Genomic DNA, 14,331 nt, shown 5'->3' on the forward strand with positions numbered 1-14,331 from the left:
TCATCAATGAGAAATACACCAGTTGGAGCCATTCTTAACTTTATTTTTTCTGTTACTTTATAGAATTACAAAATGTTATTCACTAAATGATTATGAGTGGAATATTCACATTTGTAAATATACAATACAATCTACATACGAAATCTGAAGTGTACTTAAGAGAAAGAATAATAAAATAAACAAAAATCAGATATAACATTGTTGGTAAGAACTATGAATTCAATCTGAATGTGGGGTAAGAGAAGAGAATCAGAACAAATAATATATACCTTAAAGATACATACATATCAAAGTTAAAGATCCACAGATTCCTTATTTCCATGAGTGCCTCTAAAGTTTAACCCATCTATTTAATCAAAGCCAACCACAAGAAATTGAACTGCTGGAACACAGTGGCCTCAACCCAAAAATGTGTGATCATAGTGAGCCAGAGTATTAATTATATCAGCAATACACAGGGGAGTCTACTTCCAAGCTCCCTTTAAATGAACACTGGTTCATACTAGCTGCAAAGAGCCCAAAGCTAAAACCAAATATACTGAAAACTGGCACCAAAGGTTCAGAATCTATCTATGTAAATGTAACAGGCTAGTACACCATTCAGCTCTAGAAAGTACATTTTTAGTCTCAGCATCTGACTCACTCACTCAAAGAATAGCTTCCCAGGATAAAAAAGGCACCAGCATGCAGCAAGCAACTAGAACAGATGAGGACAAATAGCTCCATCTACACCTTAGTTAAGGAATAACCCTGGACTAGAAACTGATTCAAGTTACTTTCATGCACCACCTGTTGACAAACCAGCTGACTTAAATGCACCTTTTACAAGCCACAATGAGCTAAGCCAACAGGTATCCAATGAAAATTCCTAACCAATAAAATTGCACTGATTTGAAAAGTCATAATTTCAACATAAAATATTAATGACTAGCTAGGATGGCATCATTTAGCCAACTGAAAGAGTAACTGAAAAGCTTCCCATATTTAAGGTTTTAGTTAATAATGCTAAGTAAAAAGATTGAATGAATGGAGCTATGTGGTAAATGAATGTGGTAAAGTATCAAACTTAGAGGCTAGAAGAATACCCTTTCAGGAGCTAGTAGAAAGAATTCCAGCTATATCCCAAAATTACACCTCATTTCCAAGGCATTCAGCAGCTGAACCCCAGGAAGAAAATGACAACTTTCCAAAGTCATCAGCTTTAAGAACTACCTCATCCGAGAGAAGGAAAATAATAAAATGCTTATTGTTTAAAATTAAGATTAAAGATACTATCATATTATCTTCCGATTTTTTCTCTAAATTCTTCATTGTCTCCTTTTATTTGATCCTATTTTTTGGCTACATGAAAAACAATACATTGTAATAGGAAGAGTACTGAGATCTGAGTTTTCAGGTCCTGATTCCAAATACGGTAACTAGCTGAGGTTTTCCTTACAATATTATATCAAATTATATGGTGATGGTATATAATATACAACAAAAAAAATTTTAATCTTATATACATGTAAGTATATGTATGCATGTATGTATCACTCAAAGTGGACTCTAGGTTTTTAGCTTTTTGTATGTCATGAACCCTACAGTTGAATATAAGATTCCTACAGATTCCTTCTCAAAATGTTTTTCATACATAAAATCAAATATAAAGTATTACAAATGGCATACAAAATATTATCAAAATAGTTGGCTTTTTTTTTTAAACTCTTACCTTCTGTCTTAGAATCTATATATTGGTTCCAAGGCGGAAGAGTGGTAAGGGCTAGGCTATGAGGGTTAAGTGACTTGCCCAGGGTCACACAGCTGGGAAGTGTCTGAGACCATATTTGAAACTAGGACCTCCCATCTCTCAATCCACTGAGCCAGACAGCTGCCCCCTAAAATAGTTTTAAAAATAAGTTTTTGGAAACCAACTTAGAAATCCCTGATCTAGAGTGTTTTCAGAATTCTTAACATTTTTTATTCATTTCTAAAACAAAGCATCTTTCTTTGGAATATATATGTATTTGGCAATATTACTATTCACCAATATCATAACCAAGTTGTTTTTTAAAAACAATTTCCTGTGGTTATCTTTACCAACATCTTCTTCAATTTCTATTTTATTTTGCTATTTGATAAATTTTTATCAGTAATTTTTTTTATTTTTCCTTTAAATGATAAATTCTTGTTAATCTTAGAAATCTAGGGAGAGCACTTAAATAACCCCATTTCTTTGAACAAGAGTATTATGTAGTCCTTCACATATAAAAAAGAAAGGTCATGAAATCCTATAAATGTTACCAATTAGTTAACAAGAGAAAACTTTAAGTGTATCTTTTAAAATAAAATTTAAGATGGCTATTGCAAATCACTTCTCTCGGACTATTAAAGAATATGAGGATAAAGGGTACCAAGCATACCAATTTACTGTACCCAGTGCCAAGTGACAATGCTTGTTGCATGGCAACAAAGATCTGCTTCCTGTAAACAGTACACAATGCCTTTTCTTGATTTGCCAAGCAATTAACCCCATCAGCCTTGTAAAATACACAATATTTACAAGTTAATAGACTCCTGATATCAGATTTTCTAATCCTAAAAATCCTAAATATACAAACTAGAATCCTATCTTCAACCTGTGCATAATTTCCAAATCTCTGAAATATTTCACTGCCCTTTAACAAATTAACATAGAACTCCTAGAATGTCTATAGAATAGTGTCATGTACAAATTTAATAAAAACTTTGCTTGATAATGTACAAGTCCCTTTTTCCTCTTCTTCCCTGGACCTCCCAACCCCCACTCTGGCCAGGCTCTATTTTTTATAAACAAAAATTTCATTGGCCCAGTTTTGTGTGGGTTTACTACATCTTGGAAGTTGAATGGAGGAGTGGAGTATAACCTGTAAGTGATCACCAAGACTACACTAGTATAACAAACTTCCAAGCAAAGAAATTCCTTCAACCAGTAAAAATCTGGAACTTTTCCGAGACATACATTCTAACAGAGTTACTTAGAACGGAGAGAGTAACCCAGCTATTTCGAGGCTGGCTCTGTATTGACTCAGCCATGATTCTTCTCACAACTGGTTATATACTTTTAAAATGTGATTTGTAACTTTACACTTTGAAATAAGACACTATGAATTCCCTACATAACTGAAAATTAACTAAAGAGAAAAAACCTCTTTGTTTATAGCTAACATTTTTATTTTTCACAGATTTCCAAAATGCTTACTAATTTTTATTTTTTGTTCAAGTTTTAAGATTTCTATATTTGATTTTTTAAAATAATGACATGTATTTTGCATTTCACTCTTTCTTATAATACTTATTGTTATCTTTTCATGATCCTACAACTAGATCTTCTGTGGGGTAAAGATCATGTCTCCCTACTTTTTAGAATACAAGAGAATTTAAAGTTTGTAAAAAATGTATATCATTTAAAATTTGCTGAGTAAATGAAGCCAAAGCATTGAATTACTCATTAAAGTTCTCACCATATTAGTTACTGTTTTTATTAGATTATAAATATATAACTTCTGTCATTAAATATAACATATTTATTGGCATTTACAGTATTTTGAATTAAGTTAATACAAGCACATTAATACTTCAAAGAGAAAAGTAACCTTCTCTTCTATTTAATGTGATTGAGTGGCAATATATTGAATAACATATCAAAACATTTGAATATATAGTTAGAAGCATAAGAAAAACACATGTGAAATGGATGGGCCTTATATTTACATTTACAGACCTTTCTCAAAATGATTAACCCATCACCAAGCTAGTAAGCCTATCTCCCCAGAACATCTTAATAGTATTATACTTTGGAGAGGAATAAAATATTAAAAATTAGAAAATTGAGATAACTGTGAAGTCTGTCTCTTGGAGAATGGAGGAGTAAGAAAGTGAACATAAGGGAAAAGACTGAAATTACCAAAGATTTTCAGAGGAAGAAAATGCAACATAAAAGATAATAACAGAAAGGAAAGTGGCTTTCAGGATTTCAGGGTGACTAAGTGGATTGAGAGCCAGGCCTAGACAGGAGGTCCTGGGCTCAAATCTGGACTCAAGATACTTCCTGGCTATGTGACTCTGGGCAAGTCACTTAACCCCCATAGTCTAGCCCTTACCAGTCTTCTACCTTAGAACCAGTACACATGGTTCTATTAAGGAAGGTATGGGTTTAAAAAAAAAAAAGTAAACATGCTGTCCATAAGTAAGACATATGATCTTAATAAAGGATAAAGAAACAATTTAAGGGCTATAGGATTTGCATAAACCTCTTCTTTAAAGTTCATACAATTCCTCTACCCTTGGATTAAAATCCTGCTATTGTTTACAAACCAGCAGGTTACTTCTCTTCCTTTATCAATGAGTTTGGTACTTGACTCACAATTCTTTTCAACTCAACTCTTGACCTCATACACTTCACCACACATACCAATTCTTGCATAAACACCCTAACCACTCAGTTCTTCAACCTGCTCACTTTCTATCACATACTACTCCACTCTTCCTTACTCATACACAAAGATGATCAAATCCTTGGATCCTGTCACGATCCACAAATAACTTCTACTTCCAAGAATTCGAGAATTCCTTGTTATTAGTGAGGTCTTTTGGCTCTTTTTGCATCCCCAGTTCTTAGCATAGTGCCTGGCACATAATAGGCACTTTATAAATGTTTATTGACTGACAAAACAATACAAGTCCAAAAACAGAACACAATAACAAACAATGCAAAATGTTATCCAGGGCTTCTGAGCACAGAAAACAAAGTGCCAATTGAAAGACTATAGATTATCTGCAGGAAAGAGTCCTATAGGTGCAGCTAGGTAGCAAAGTGGATAGGATGCCAGGACTGGAGACAGTAGGTCTTAGATCGGTGGTTCTCAACCTGTGGGTCGCGACCCCCGGGGTCGAACGACCAAAACACAGGGGTCACCTAAAGCCATCAGGTGTACCAACAGCTGAAACCTCTCTGGTGATCCTTCCAATCTTTAAATATGCTTCAAAGAAAACAAGAAGTAGTTGCGGGACTCTCCTGCTGAACACAACTTGAAAGGTAGGCAGAGAGAGTCTACTTTCCATGAGATAAGGGAGATACAGAATGGCTGAATACCCTCCCCACCCACCTCACAGAGACCTGCTGTCTGTGTGAGCCCCAGGCAGAGGCTGTAGTTACAAGGGAATGCTTCTGACCTACCACACAAGGTACATGGTTCTGACATTGTTCTGACAATAGCTGGCAGGGAGGAAGGGGGGTGGGTGGGAGGGTAGGGACCTAGCTGAGTACCCTCAGTCCTATAGGCTACAAGAATTTGCCCCAGGGCAGATCAATTTAGCAGGTTAGCTCAACCAGTTGAATCCAGTCTATCAGCAGAGGATTGAGAAAAGAGATTAAGCCTCAGGGCACAGAAGCTCAAACACTCTGGTTCAGTAAATCAACTGAGAAGCAAGTTCATAGTCCATAGGATAGAATGAATGAATGAATAAACAAACAAACAAACAAATAAATAAATAAAATGAGAAAACAAGAGGGGAAAAAAGAAAGTTAACAGTTGAATGCTTCTATGGGGGTACGGACCAAAGAACAGAACCAATGGAGGAGGGATCCAGGGAACATCAATCAAAGCCTCAAAAATCCCAGGGAATTGGATGCAGGCTATTGGAGGAGCTCAAAAAGGAATTTAGAAATCAAATAAGGCAGGTTAAAGAAAAATGGCAAAAGAAAAACAGCCTAAAAAACAAAATAGGTCATCTGGAAACAAAGGCCCAGGAATCAAAAACAAGAAAAAAGTACACTGAAAGTCAGAATTGACCTGCTGGAAAATGAGGCAAAAAAGCAGATAGAAGAGAATGACTTGAAAAGAATGAACCAAAAAGAAAAAGAGGATCAAAAGATCGTGAAAGAAATTCAGTCTTTAAAAATTAGAATTGGGCAATTAGAAGCTAATGACTTTAAGAGACACCAAGAAACAAACAAGAAAAAATCAAAAGAATGAAAAATTAGAAGAAAATATGAGGTACCTCATTGAGAAAACAACTGACCTAAAAAAATAGATCCAGGAGAGACAATTTAAGAATTATTTCGACTACCCAAAAGCCATGACCAAAACAACAACAACAACAACAACAAAAAACAGACATCATACTGCAGGAAATTATCCAATGTAAAGGATGGCAAAGGGATCCTGAATAGAATCCTGCTGTTTGATGGACAGCTAGCTTTGCTTACTCTCAACTCCCACCAAACTAGCTGTCTGTCCATCAAACAACAGGATTCTATTCAGGATCCCTTTGCCATCCTTTACACCAAGAAAAGGAAGAAGATACTTCAAGCTGCTAGAAAGGAATGATTCAGATATCATGGAGCCACAGTCAGTCATCATGCAGGATCTAGCAGCTTCCACATCGAAGAATCAGAAGCATTGGATTTTGATATTCAAGAAGGCAAGGGAACTGGATCTACAAACAAGAATATACACACTCTATGTCTGGCCAGGACTGAAGTATATAAAACAAATAGCTAGGGGACAACTGGGTGGCTCGGTGGATTAAGAGCCAGGCCTTAAGACAGGAAGTCTCAGGTTCAAATCAGCCTCAGACACTTCCTAGCTGTGTTAACCTGGGCAAATCATTTAACCCCCACTGTGGAGCCCTTACTGCTCTTCTGCCTTAGACCCAATACCCACTATTAATTCTAAGACGGAAGGTAAGGGTTTAAAAAAAAAAAAGCAGCATCTAGCCAAATAAGGCTGACCTCAATATCATTTTCATCTCCCTGACTTGAGGGTTTCTAATATTCCCTTCCTCCCCCCTCCATTTCTTACCATTGGTGTCCACACATTTCTTAACACCTAGAACACTGTGCCTCAATATAATTTCAGGCTGTATTTAAACACTCTCAAAATGCTCCTGATGCCCCAGTGTCACTAAGTGGCTTCCCTTTTACAAAATCCCAGGGATGATATATAGTCTCTTTCCATTAACCTCTGAAAAGGAAGAAAGGGTCAGACAGAAGCTTACCTAAATTAACTATCTTTAAAGGCATAGCCTTCTTTCCTTGTGAGAAGGAAATAAATGTCATATTTCTACTTTTGTCTGTAAGAATATGATTGATTAAAATAAAACAGCACTTGTGTCTGGGACTTATTTTCAAATGAAAAGGGAAACTTTTCTGCAACAAAATATCTACCAAGTTTTCTCTTTCATTGTTCTCAAGGCCAACAGTCCTCTCTAATTAATTGGTTTCTCAGCCTCAAGTCTCTCTTCACTCCAAACTATCCTCCATTCAACTGTTGCAAGAATACACCTTCTATTAGTTTAATCTAACCATTCACAGTTATCTAGGTCAAAATACCAGAAGTATATCAAGTCTAAAAAAAGTCAAATTGTCAACATGTAGTTTTAATAAAAATAGAAAATAAGTTTCTAAGCTTCTCTAGATAACTAAAGTTTACTGTTATAACACAAATATCAAAAAGACTTAGTCATTTTCACAGAATAATTGTTTTAATTCCACAAGTACCAGTAAAACTGATTATTATAAATTTACTCCATAATGATTAGAAATTTCTTAAAGGGTTTTAGGGTTTTTTTTTAATTTAATCAATGTAATGCAGATGAGACACAAATAACAACCAAAAACAAACAAAAGCCAACCTGATTTAAATCAATCAACTAATTTTAATTGGTCTGTTGTCTTTTAATGTTATTTCCTACAAGTTTCATCTATTATGTAAATAAATGATGTAAAGCAACCTATCATATTTCTTACAAACATAAACTTTAACAGAGAAATGGTAAAAAGTAATCTGATCAGGGGGCATCTGGGTAGCTCAGTGGATTGAGAGCCAAGCCTAGAGATGGGAGGTCCTAGGTTCAAATCCGGCCTCAGACACTTCCCAGCTGTGTGACCCTGGGCAAGTCACTTGACCCCCATTGCCTAGCCCTTACCACTCTTCTGCCTTAAAGCCAATACACAGTATTGACTCCAAGACAGAAGGTAAAGGTTTAAAAAAAAAAAGTAATCTGATCCAACTTGAGATATAGTTGTAAAAATTGTTTGTACTATTAGGAAAAATTTCTGTGGTTTCTGTGGTTCAGCTAACTAAAAATAAACTGTCAATATAAAAAAGCCCAACATCTTCAAAACTTTAAGGACCTGTGGTTTTACCATTATGGCTAAGTAGTCTCCAATGGAGCTATATCTTGGTATAACATCTTTCACAATTTGATGCAATTGGGCAAAAAAAGAAAGAAAGCTAAACTTCTGGTGATAATCCTTATTTCCTTTATAGGATGAATTCTGAACTTCCTCTATAAAATTCCTCCAATTCTTCAACCAAAATCTCATTTCTATCCCTGAATTCACAAGTTAGAAAAGTACCTTCCACTCTGGGTATCTCTCTGATTGGATGGCTATTCCTAGATACTCCCATTAATAATCATGCCCCAGCTATTCTAAGTAATACAATGATCCAAGACAATCTCCAAGGACTCATGATGAAAAATGCCATTGATTTCCAAAGAAATAACTGATGGAGTCTGAATGCATATTATTTTTAATTTAGGATTTTCACTCAAGTTTTAAATAAAAAATAACATAAAATGTTTTACATGATTAAACATGTATAAACTATAGCCTTTTGCTTGCTGTCTCAGGGAGAGAGAAGAAAAGAGAGCTGGGGAGAGAATCTGAAGGTAAAAAAATCTTTAAATCATTTTTACATGTAATTGGAGGAAAAATAAAATATATATTTTTAAAAATAAGAATAGCACCTTAGTCAGTCTTGTTTTATCCTTCTCCAGTGTGCAAAGTATACTTTCTCTTTCTCCACTATGCTTTCCTACTCTGGGTACCCTTCATTTCTACCCACCTACTTCATTCCCAGCTTTGGTTTACGGTTCCAAAAACTATCTTTCTACTAGTATATTCCCAAGGCTTAACATAGTGCCTGGCACATAATTGGTGCTTTTCAAAATTGCTTATAAAATTCAGAGTATATTCACGCTTTTTTACTGCAACAATAAAATATGCCCTACTTCACTCAAAATTTATAAAGATGTACTTATATGACAATTTAGTAACTCTAGTATTCAAAATAAAATTAAAAAATGTACTAACTTATAGCACTTGTGTCTTGTGTCTTTCACTAGTGAAAGTAGCCACTAAAAACAAAGTAAATGTCCAACGATTCAGAAATAGCAAAACAAAGTACAGTTTATGAATCAAATAAAATATTTCTGCATTGTAAGAAATGACTAACAAAATAAATTTGTAGAACCACAGGGAATTATAAGATGAATTGATGTAAAATATACATATTACACATTAATGATACAAAAGAAAAAAATGAGGCCCTAGAAAACAGTTGCGAAAACAAACTTCCCAAAAAGTACTTTGGAGGAAATTAAATATGGGTCAATATCTTATACGATGTAGCACAAGAACCTAAAAATGGGTACATAAATAGGATCATAACATTAAAAAACTAGAAGATAATTTGATCAGGAACCTTTTGAAGCTACAGGTTGGGAAAGAAATTTTGGAATGAAAGCAGGAAAAGAGGTGATTACAAAAGGTAAAAAAGATCATTTCATTACATGAAGTCAAAAAGCTTTTGCATTTAAACAACTAGGATAAGAGTCATTTGAGAAAATCTTTGTATCCATTATCTCTATTATAGGTTTATTTATTACCATAAGATATATATACTGAACACTTTAACACACTAAAAGCCATTTCCTAGTGGTCAAAAAATGTGAAAAAAGTTCACCAAAAAAAATGCAAACTATTAACTATATAAAGAAAAGTTACTAATAAAAGAAATAAAAATCAAAACAACTATAAAATTTCATCTTATACCCAGCAAATGAGCAACAATGTCAAAAGATGGGAAGTCAATGGAAGAACATGGAAAAACAGAATAATATATTTGATGAATTGGTTTAATTATTCTGAAAAGTAATTTGGAATTACAGAATTATGGTATAAGAAAGAGACTAAAATATCTGTAACCTTTGGACCAGAGATCCTTTGTGAGAGTAAGTCAATAAGAATTATAAATCTGAATTATATATCAACTATTATTGCAGCACTTTTTGCTATAAGTAAAGAACTGAAAACAAAGCTATCCATGGATTAGGAACTAATTTTAAAAGCTCTGGCATAAAAATGCAAAAGAATATTACTGGGTTATAAAAAAATGTTGAATATAAAGGGAGACAGGCATGGGAAGACTTACAAGAACAGATTCAAAGTGAAATAAGTTGAACTGAGAAATCAATATATAAATAACTACAACATATGACAACAAATTAAACCTGAACATGTTATTGTAACCAACCCTTACCTTGATGAAAAGTATGAAAACTAATATTCCATCACAATCATATACCATAACTTGTTCATCCATTCCCCAATTTCCCCTTCAATTTCCAATCCTTTGCCATCACCAAAAGAACTGCTATAATATTTCTGTACCTACAGGCCCTTTTCCTTTTTCTTTGATCCTCTCCATGTACTCTTAAGTGATAGTACCCCAAAAACCCATTTAGTCCAAGCTATGCCTGAATAACAATTCCTCTATAATATCCCCAACTGGTCAGCTATAGACTTTCCATGAAGATTTCCAAGTAAGAATATAAGTCAAATAAAGCAAAGCATGAAATGAAAGCTGTCATATACAACAACCACCACCAAAAAAAAAATACTTTTTGCAGTAAAAGAAAAAAATTGTAAACAAAGTAAATGGTTTTAATTGGGGAAAGGCTAAACAAACTGGCATATGAATATAATGCAGTGTCTTTCACCAGAAAAATGAAAAACATGAGAAATTCAAAAGAAAAATAAGGAAAATTTCTGTAAACTGAAGAAGGAAAGTAAGAAAAGAGAAAAACTATATATACACTATGAGATTTTTTTTTAAAAGATCACTTAAATCAAGAAGGAAACTGAGTCAACATCTCCACTCCTTACATTTTCTCCAAATGGCAAGTTCCTATCCTGGACCATCATTTCATCAAGTGTCTAAACTATCCATGCTCACTTAACTCCCAGCTCTCCAGAATAGGCTCCTTACCCAATTTGAGCTTACTTTTATGCAATGTCTTCCCCAATTAGAATGTAAGCTCTTTGTGGGTAGGTAAGTATTGCTTTTTTATGCTTGTACTTGTATTCCTTAGAGCTTAGCACTGTACCTAGCAGATGGTAAGTATTTATTTTATGCTTTAGCTATATCAAGTTGTAATAACCAAATTATTTCTCATAGGGCAGATGAAGAAATGCACCTTCCATCTTTAGAGGTAGAGTACCTACAAGTATGGGATCTTGCATACTCTGTGTGTCAAGACATCACTTGGCTATTTTGCTTAGCCAACTTTTTTTTTGGAAGAAGAAAGGGCAGGAAGAGTATGAGATAGAGTAGTATATCTCAAAATCACTCAATAAAAACAAAACGCATGATCAAAACTTTTTAAGACTTCTAGTGAAGTCTACTACCTCCTAAAGCAGGCCATTCTATTTTAGAGCAGCTCTAATAATAATTCTTTATATCAAATCTGATTCTGCTTCTGCAACACCTGGTTCTGCCCTCTTATGCAAGCAAAACAGCTATTATCCTTCTTCCATATAATCTTGGGCCATGTTACTTACTTAACCTTGGCATCAGTTTCCTCATCTGCAAAAAGGAATGGTTGAAAGGAATGGCATTCTGAGGCCCTTCTTCAGATCTAGATCTATGATTCTATGTCTTCCCACAGTCTTCTCTTTTCTAAGCAAGGAAAATATTTCTGAGTCCTTCAAGTGATCTTCATACAGAATGATCTTGAGATCTATTATTACCCTAGAAGGGCAGGGTAATTCTCTACTTTGTCAATAGCCTTCCTAAAATGCAGAACTAAATACAGAATTCTAGATGTGAGCAAAAGTTATTAAAGTACAAGATTATCACTTTCTTTGTTCTTCAATACTCCTTTCCCCCAGTTTACCTTTTTTTTAAAAAAATGTTCCTACCATTGCTCAAGAAACCCATCTTATTCTGGTTTTTATTTAAGATTCTTGTTACTGTTCTTTACAGGATGCTTTTGTGTTCATTGGTTATTACCTGTTTTTGCAGGTGCTTCTTCAGTATTATTCTTTTTAAGATCTAAGGTTCTTAGGCAAATCCACACTAATTTCTCAAGTAATTCAACTTCTTTTTTCCTATTTTAAGCTTACCTTTTTATCTTCATATTTCAACCTTAAGCACTTCCAATTCTTCCTGAATTAAAACTGCTATAAAGGCAAGAGCAATGAGATCCTATACATCCTTTTTCTAAACATTATGAAATCTGCTCTCTTAAAATTAAAGATTCAAGTCAGAATGTGTCATGATTTCCTCTTCCTTGTTATAAATTCTAAGATAAAAGTAGTCTTCAAGGATCCCATCTAATTCTCCTTCAGCAAGTAGTTCCTCCTCAGTCAAAACCCAGTATGAAACATCAGATCCCGCTGGTGGTTCCTCTACCTTAAAAAAAAATAAATAAAATTATCAAAAGCAACCAAGTGGCTCAGTTGATAGAAAGCCAGGCCTACAGATAGGTAGTCCTCCATTCGAATATTGCCTCAGACTCTTCATAGCTAAGTGACCATGGACAAATCGTCCACTGCCTAGTCCTTTCAGCTCTTCTGTCTTAGAATCAACATTGACCCTAAGACAGAAGTTAAGAAATTTAAATTGTGAAATGACATCAAGAATTGTCATTCTACTTTTGGTAGAGAAAATTCCAATCGGTGTCCAGATAATTAAAATCCCTCATGCCTTCTTGATAAGATTTTAATGTTTTCTGAGCTCCTCATTTATTTCCTCCTTCTGTTCAAATAAGAGGTATACTGCCCACAAAAATGAGACTGCTCTCTTTGCTTTCAATGATCTTCAACTAAATATTCTCCAATATATTTCCTCTACCTTATTCCTGAATTACCTCAATGTTTATCTTTATGATATTATTTCAGTAAGAGATAATAACAGTTCACCAAGACTCCCTGATATCTAAGGTCAAAACTGTCTCCTCATTTTATGTCTTCTAAGAAAACTTACATTTTGTGCATTTGTGTCTAGGAATCTGAAGCTCCTCTCTCCAACGACATTGTGATGATTGTATCAAGCCTTAAGATTTTGCAGAAATTCCTAAAAGAGATCACTCATTCCTCAAAGTTTTCCGGAATCACACAGTTAACAAAGTGTCTGTGTTCCAAGTACTGCACTAAGCACCAAAGACACAATTTAATGATGAAAGACAACACACAGAAAGAAGCTAAAGGCAGGAACAGGGAGTGGAGGGAACCAGATCATAAGTCCCATAGTTGGGGAGGAACATGTGAATTAGCTAAGTGCTCCCAACTGGTTGTAAATCTTGAAATCTCTCGGACTTGTGAATGTTAAAAATTTTCCCATCAGGGAATTCTTAATTTGAACAAATTCCCTACTGAGAAACATTCCCCATTTTGATGTGAGAACTTGCCAGGATCAGAAATGGGAGGACCTCTACTCCAATCGTAGTTAAGACTGCTTTAGGGGGAAAAAACTCCTTGCTGAACAATGAAAATACTTGGACCCATGCTTATGGTGGGGCAAGGAGTTCTTTGAGCCAGGCCTGTTTTTAGAATTGATACAATGAGATGCTAGGTACCTAAAAGGGTTGGGCAAGTTTTGTCTTAATAAGATTAGTTGACTCAGCTGTGTTTTCACTGGTTCAGACTTACTGAGGAGATTAGTCAACACAGCAGCATTTTTTCTGATTCAGACATACTGAGATTTGTCTACTTAGCAGGAATTCAGATGGGCAGTCCTTTGGAAAGCGTCTACAGTGATTGGTAGATGTAGGGACTTAAGGGAGGTGACATGGGAGAAAAACCCCTATATAAGAAAAAGCAGAATCTCTTGAGAGAGATCCTTTTGGAGAATCTCTGATGAGGACGGCTTGGGAAAAGTCTCTTGAGAGAGGCTCTGGAGAAGGGAAGCTCTTGGAGGACAATCTCTAAGGAGGTCTCGCTGGAAGGCTCTCTGGTGAAGTCAGCTGAGATGGAGCTGGTCTGGTGTTACTAGAATCCTGGTTTAGTCAGACCTTGTGGTGAGTGTTAAAAAACTGACATTTCTCTCTTAAGACTCAGGTCTAGGCCATATTGGCTTGAGGCCCTTCATAATTATTCCTTTCTTACTCTCTCTCTCTTTCTTTGATTACTCAAAATCTCTATAAAACCCAATTGACTTGGGTATTTGAATAATTGGGAATATTTCCCTGGCAACCACCTTATATTTGATTTAAAACCCAAGACACTGTAGTGAAACATAT

General features: G+C 34.9%; 1 protein-coding gene across 17 annotated transcripts in view; it reads right to left on the reverse strand.

The window, feature by feature from the left end:
- Positions 1-14,331, reverse strand: part of ENAH (ENAH actin regulator) — a 254,249-nt gene that overhangs the window by 119,945 nt on the left and 119,973 nt on the right. The window contains exon 2 of one of the 17 annotated variants that reach the window (XM_056816005.1): positions 12,215-12,503. The exons of the other annotated variants lie outside the window; for them this stretch is intronic. Coding sequence (XP_056671983.1) covers positions 12,215-12,228 — 14 coding nt within the window. The 5' untranslated portion in view covers positions 12,229-12,503. The remainder of the gene's footprint in view (positions 1-12,214; positions 12,504-14,331) is intronic. 17 annotated transcript variants of the gene reach the window in all.

This window comes from Monodelphis domestica, chromosome 2 (genome assembly GCF_027887165.1).
Source record: "Monodelphis domestica isolate mMonDom1 chromosome 2, mMonDom1.pri, whole genome shotgun sequence".
Taxonomy (NCBI): domain Eukaryota; kingdom Metazoa; phylum Chordata; class Mammalia; order Didelphimorphia; family Didelphidae; genus Monodelphis; species Monodelphis domestica.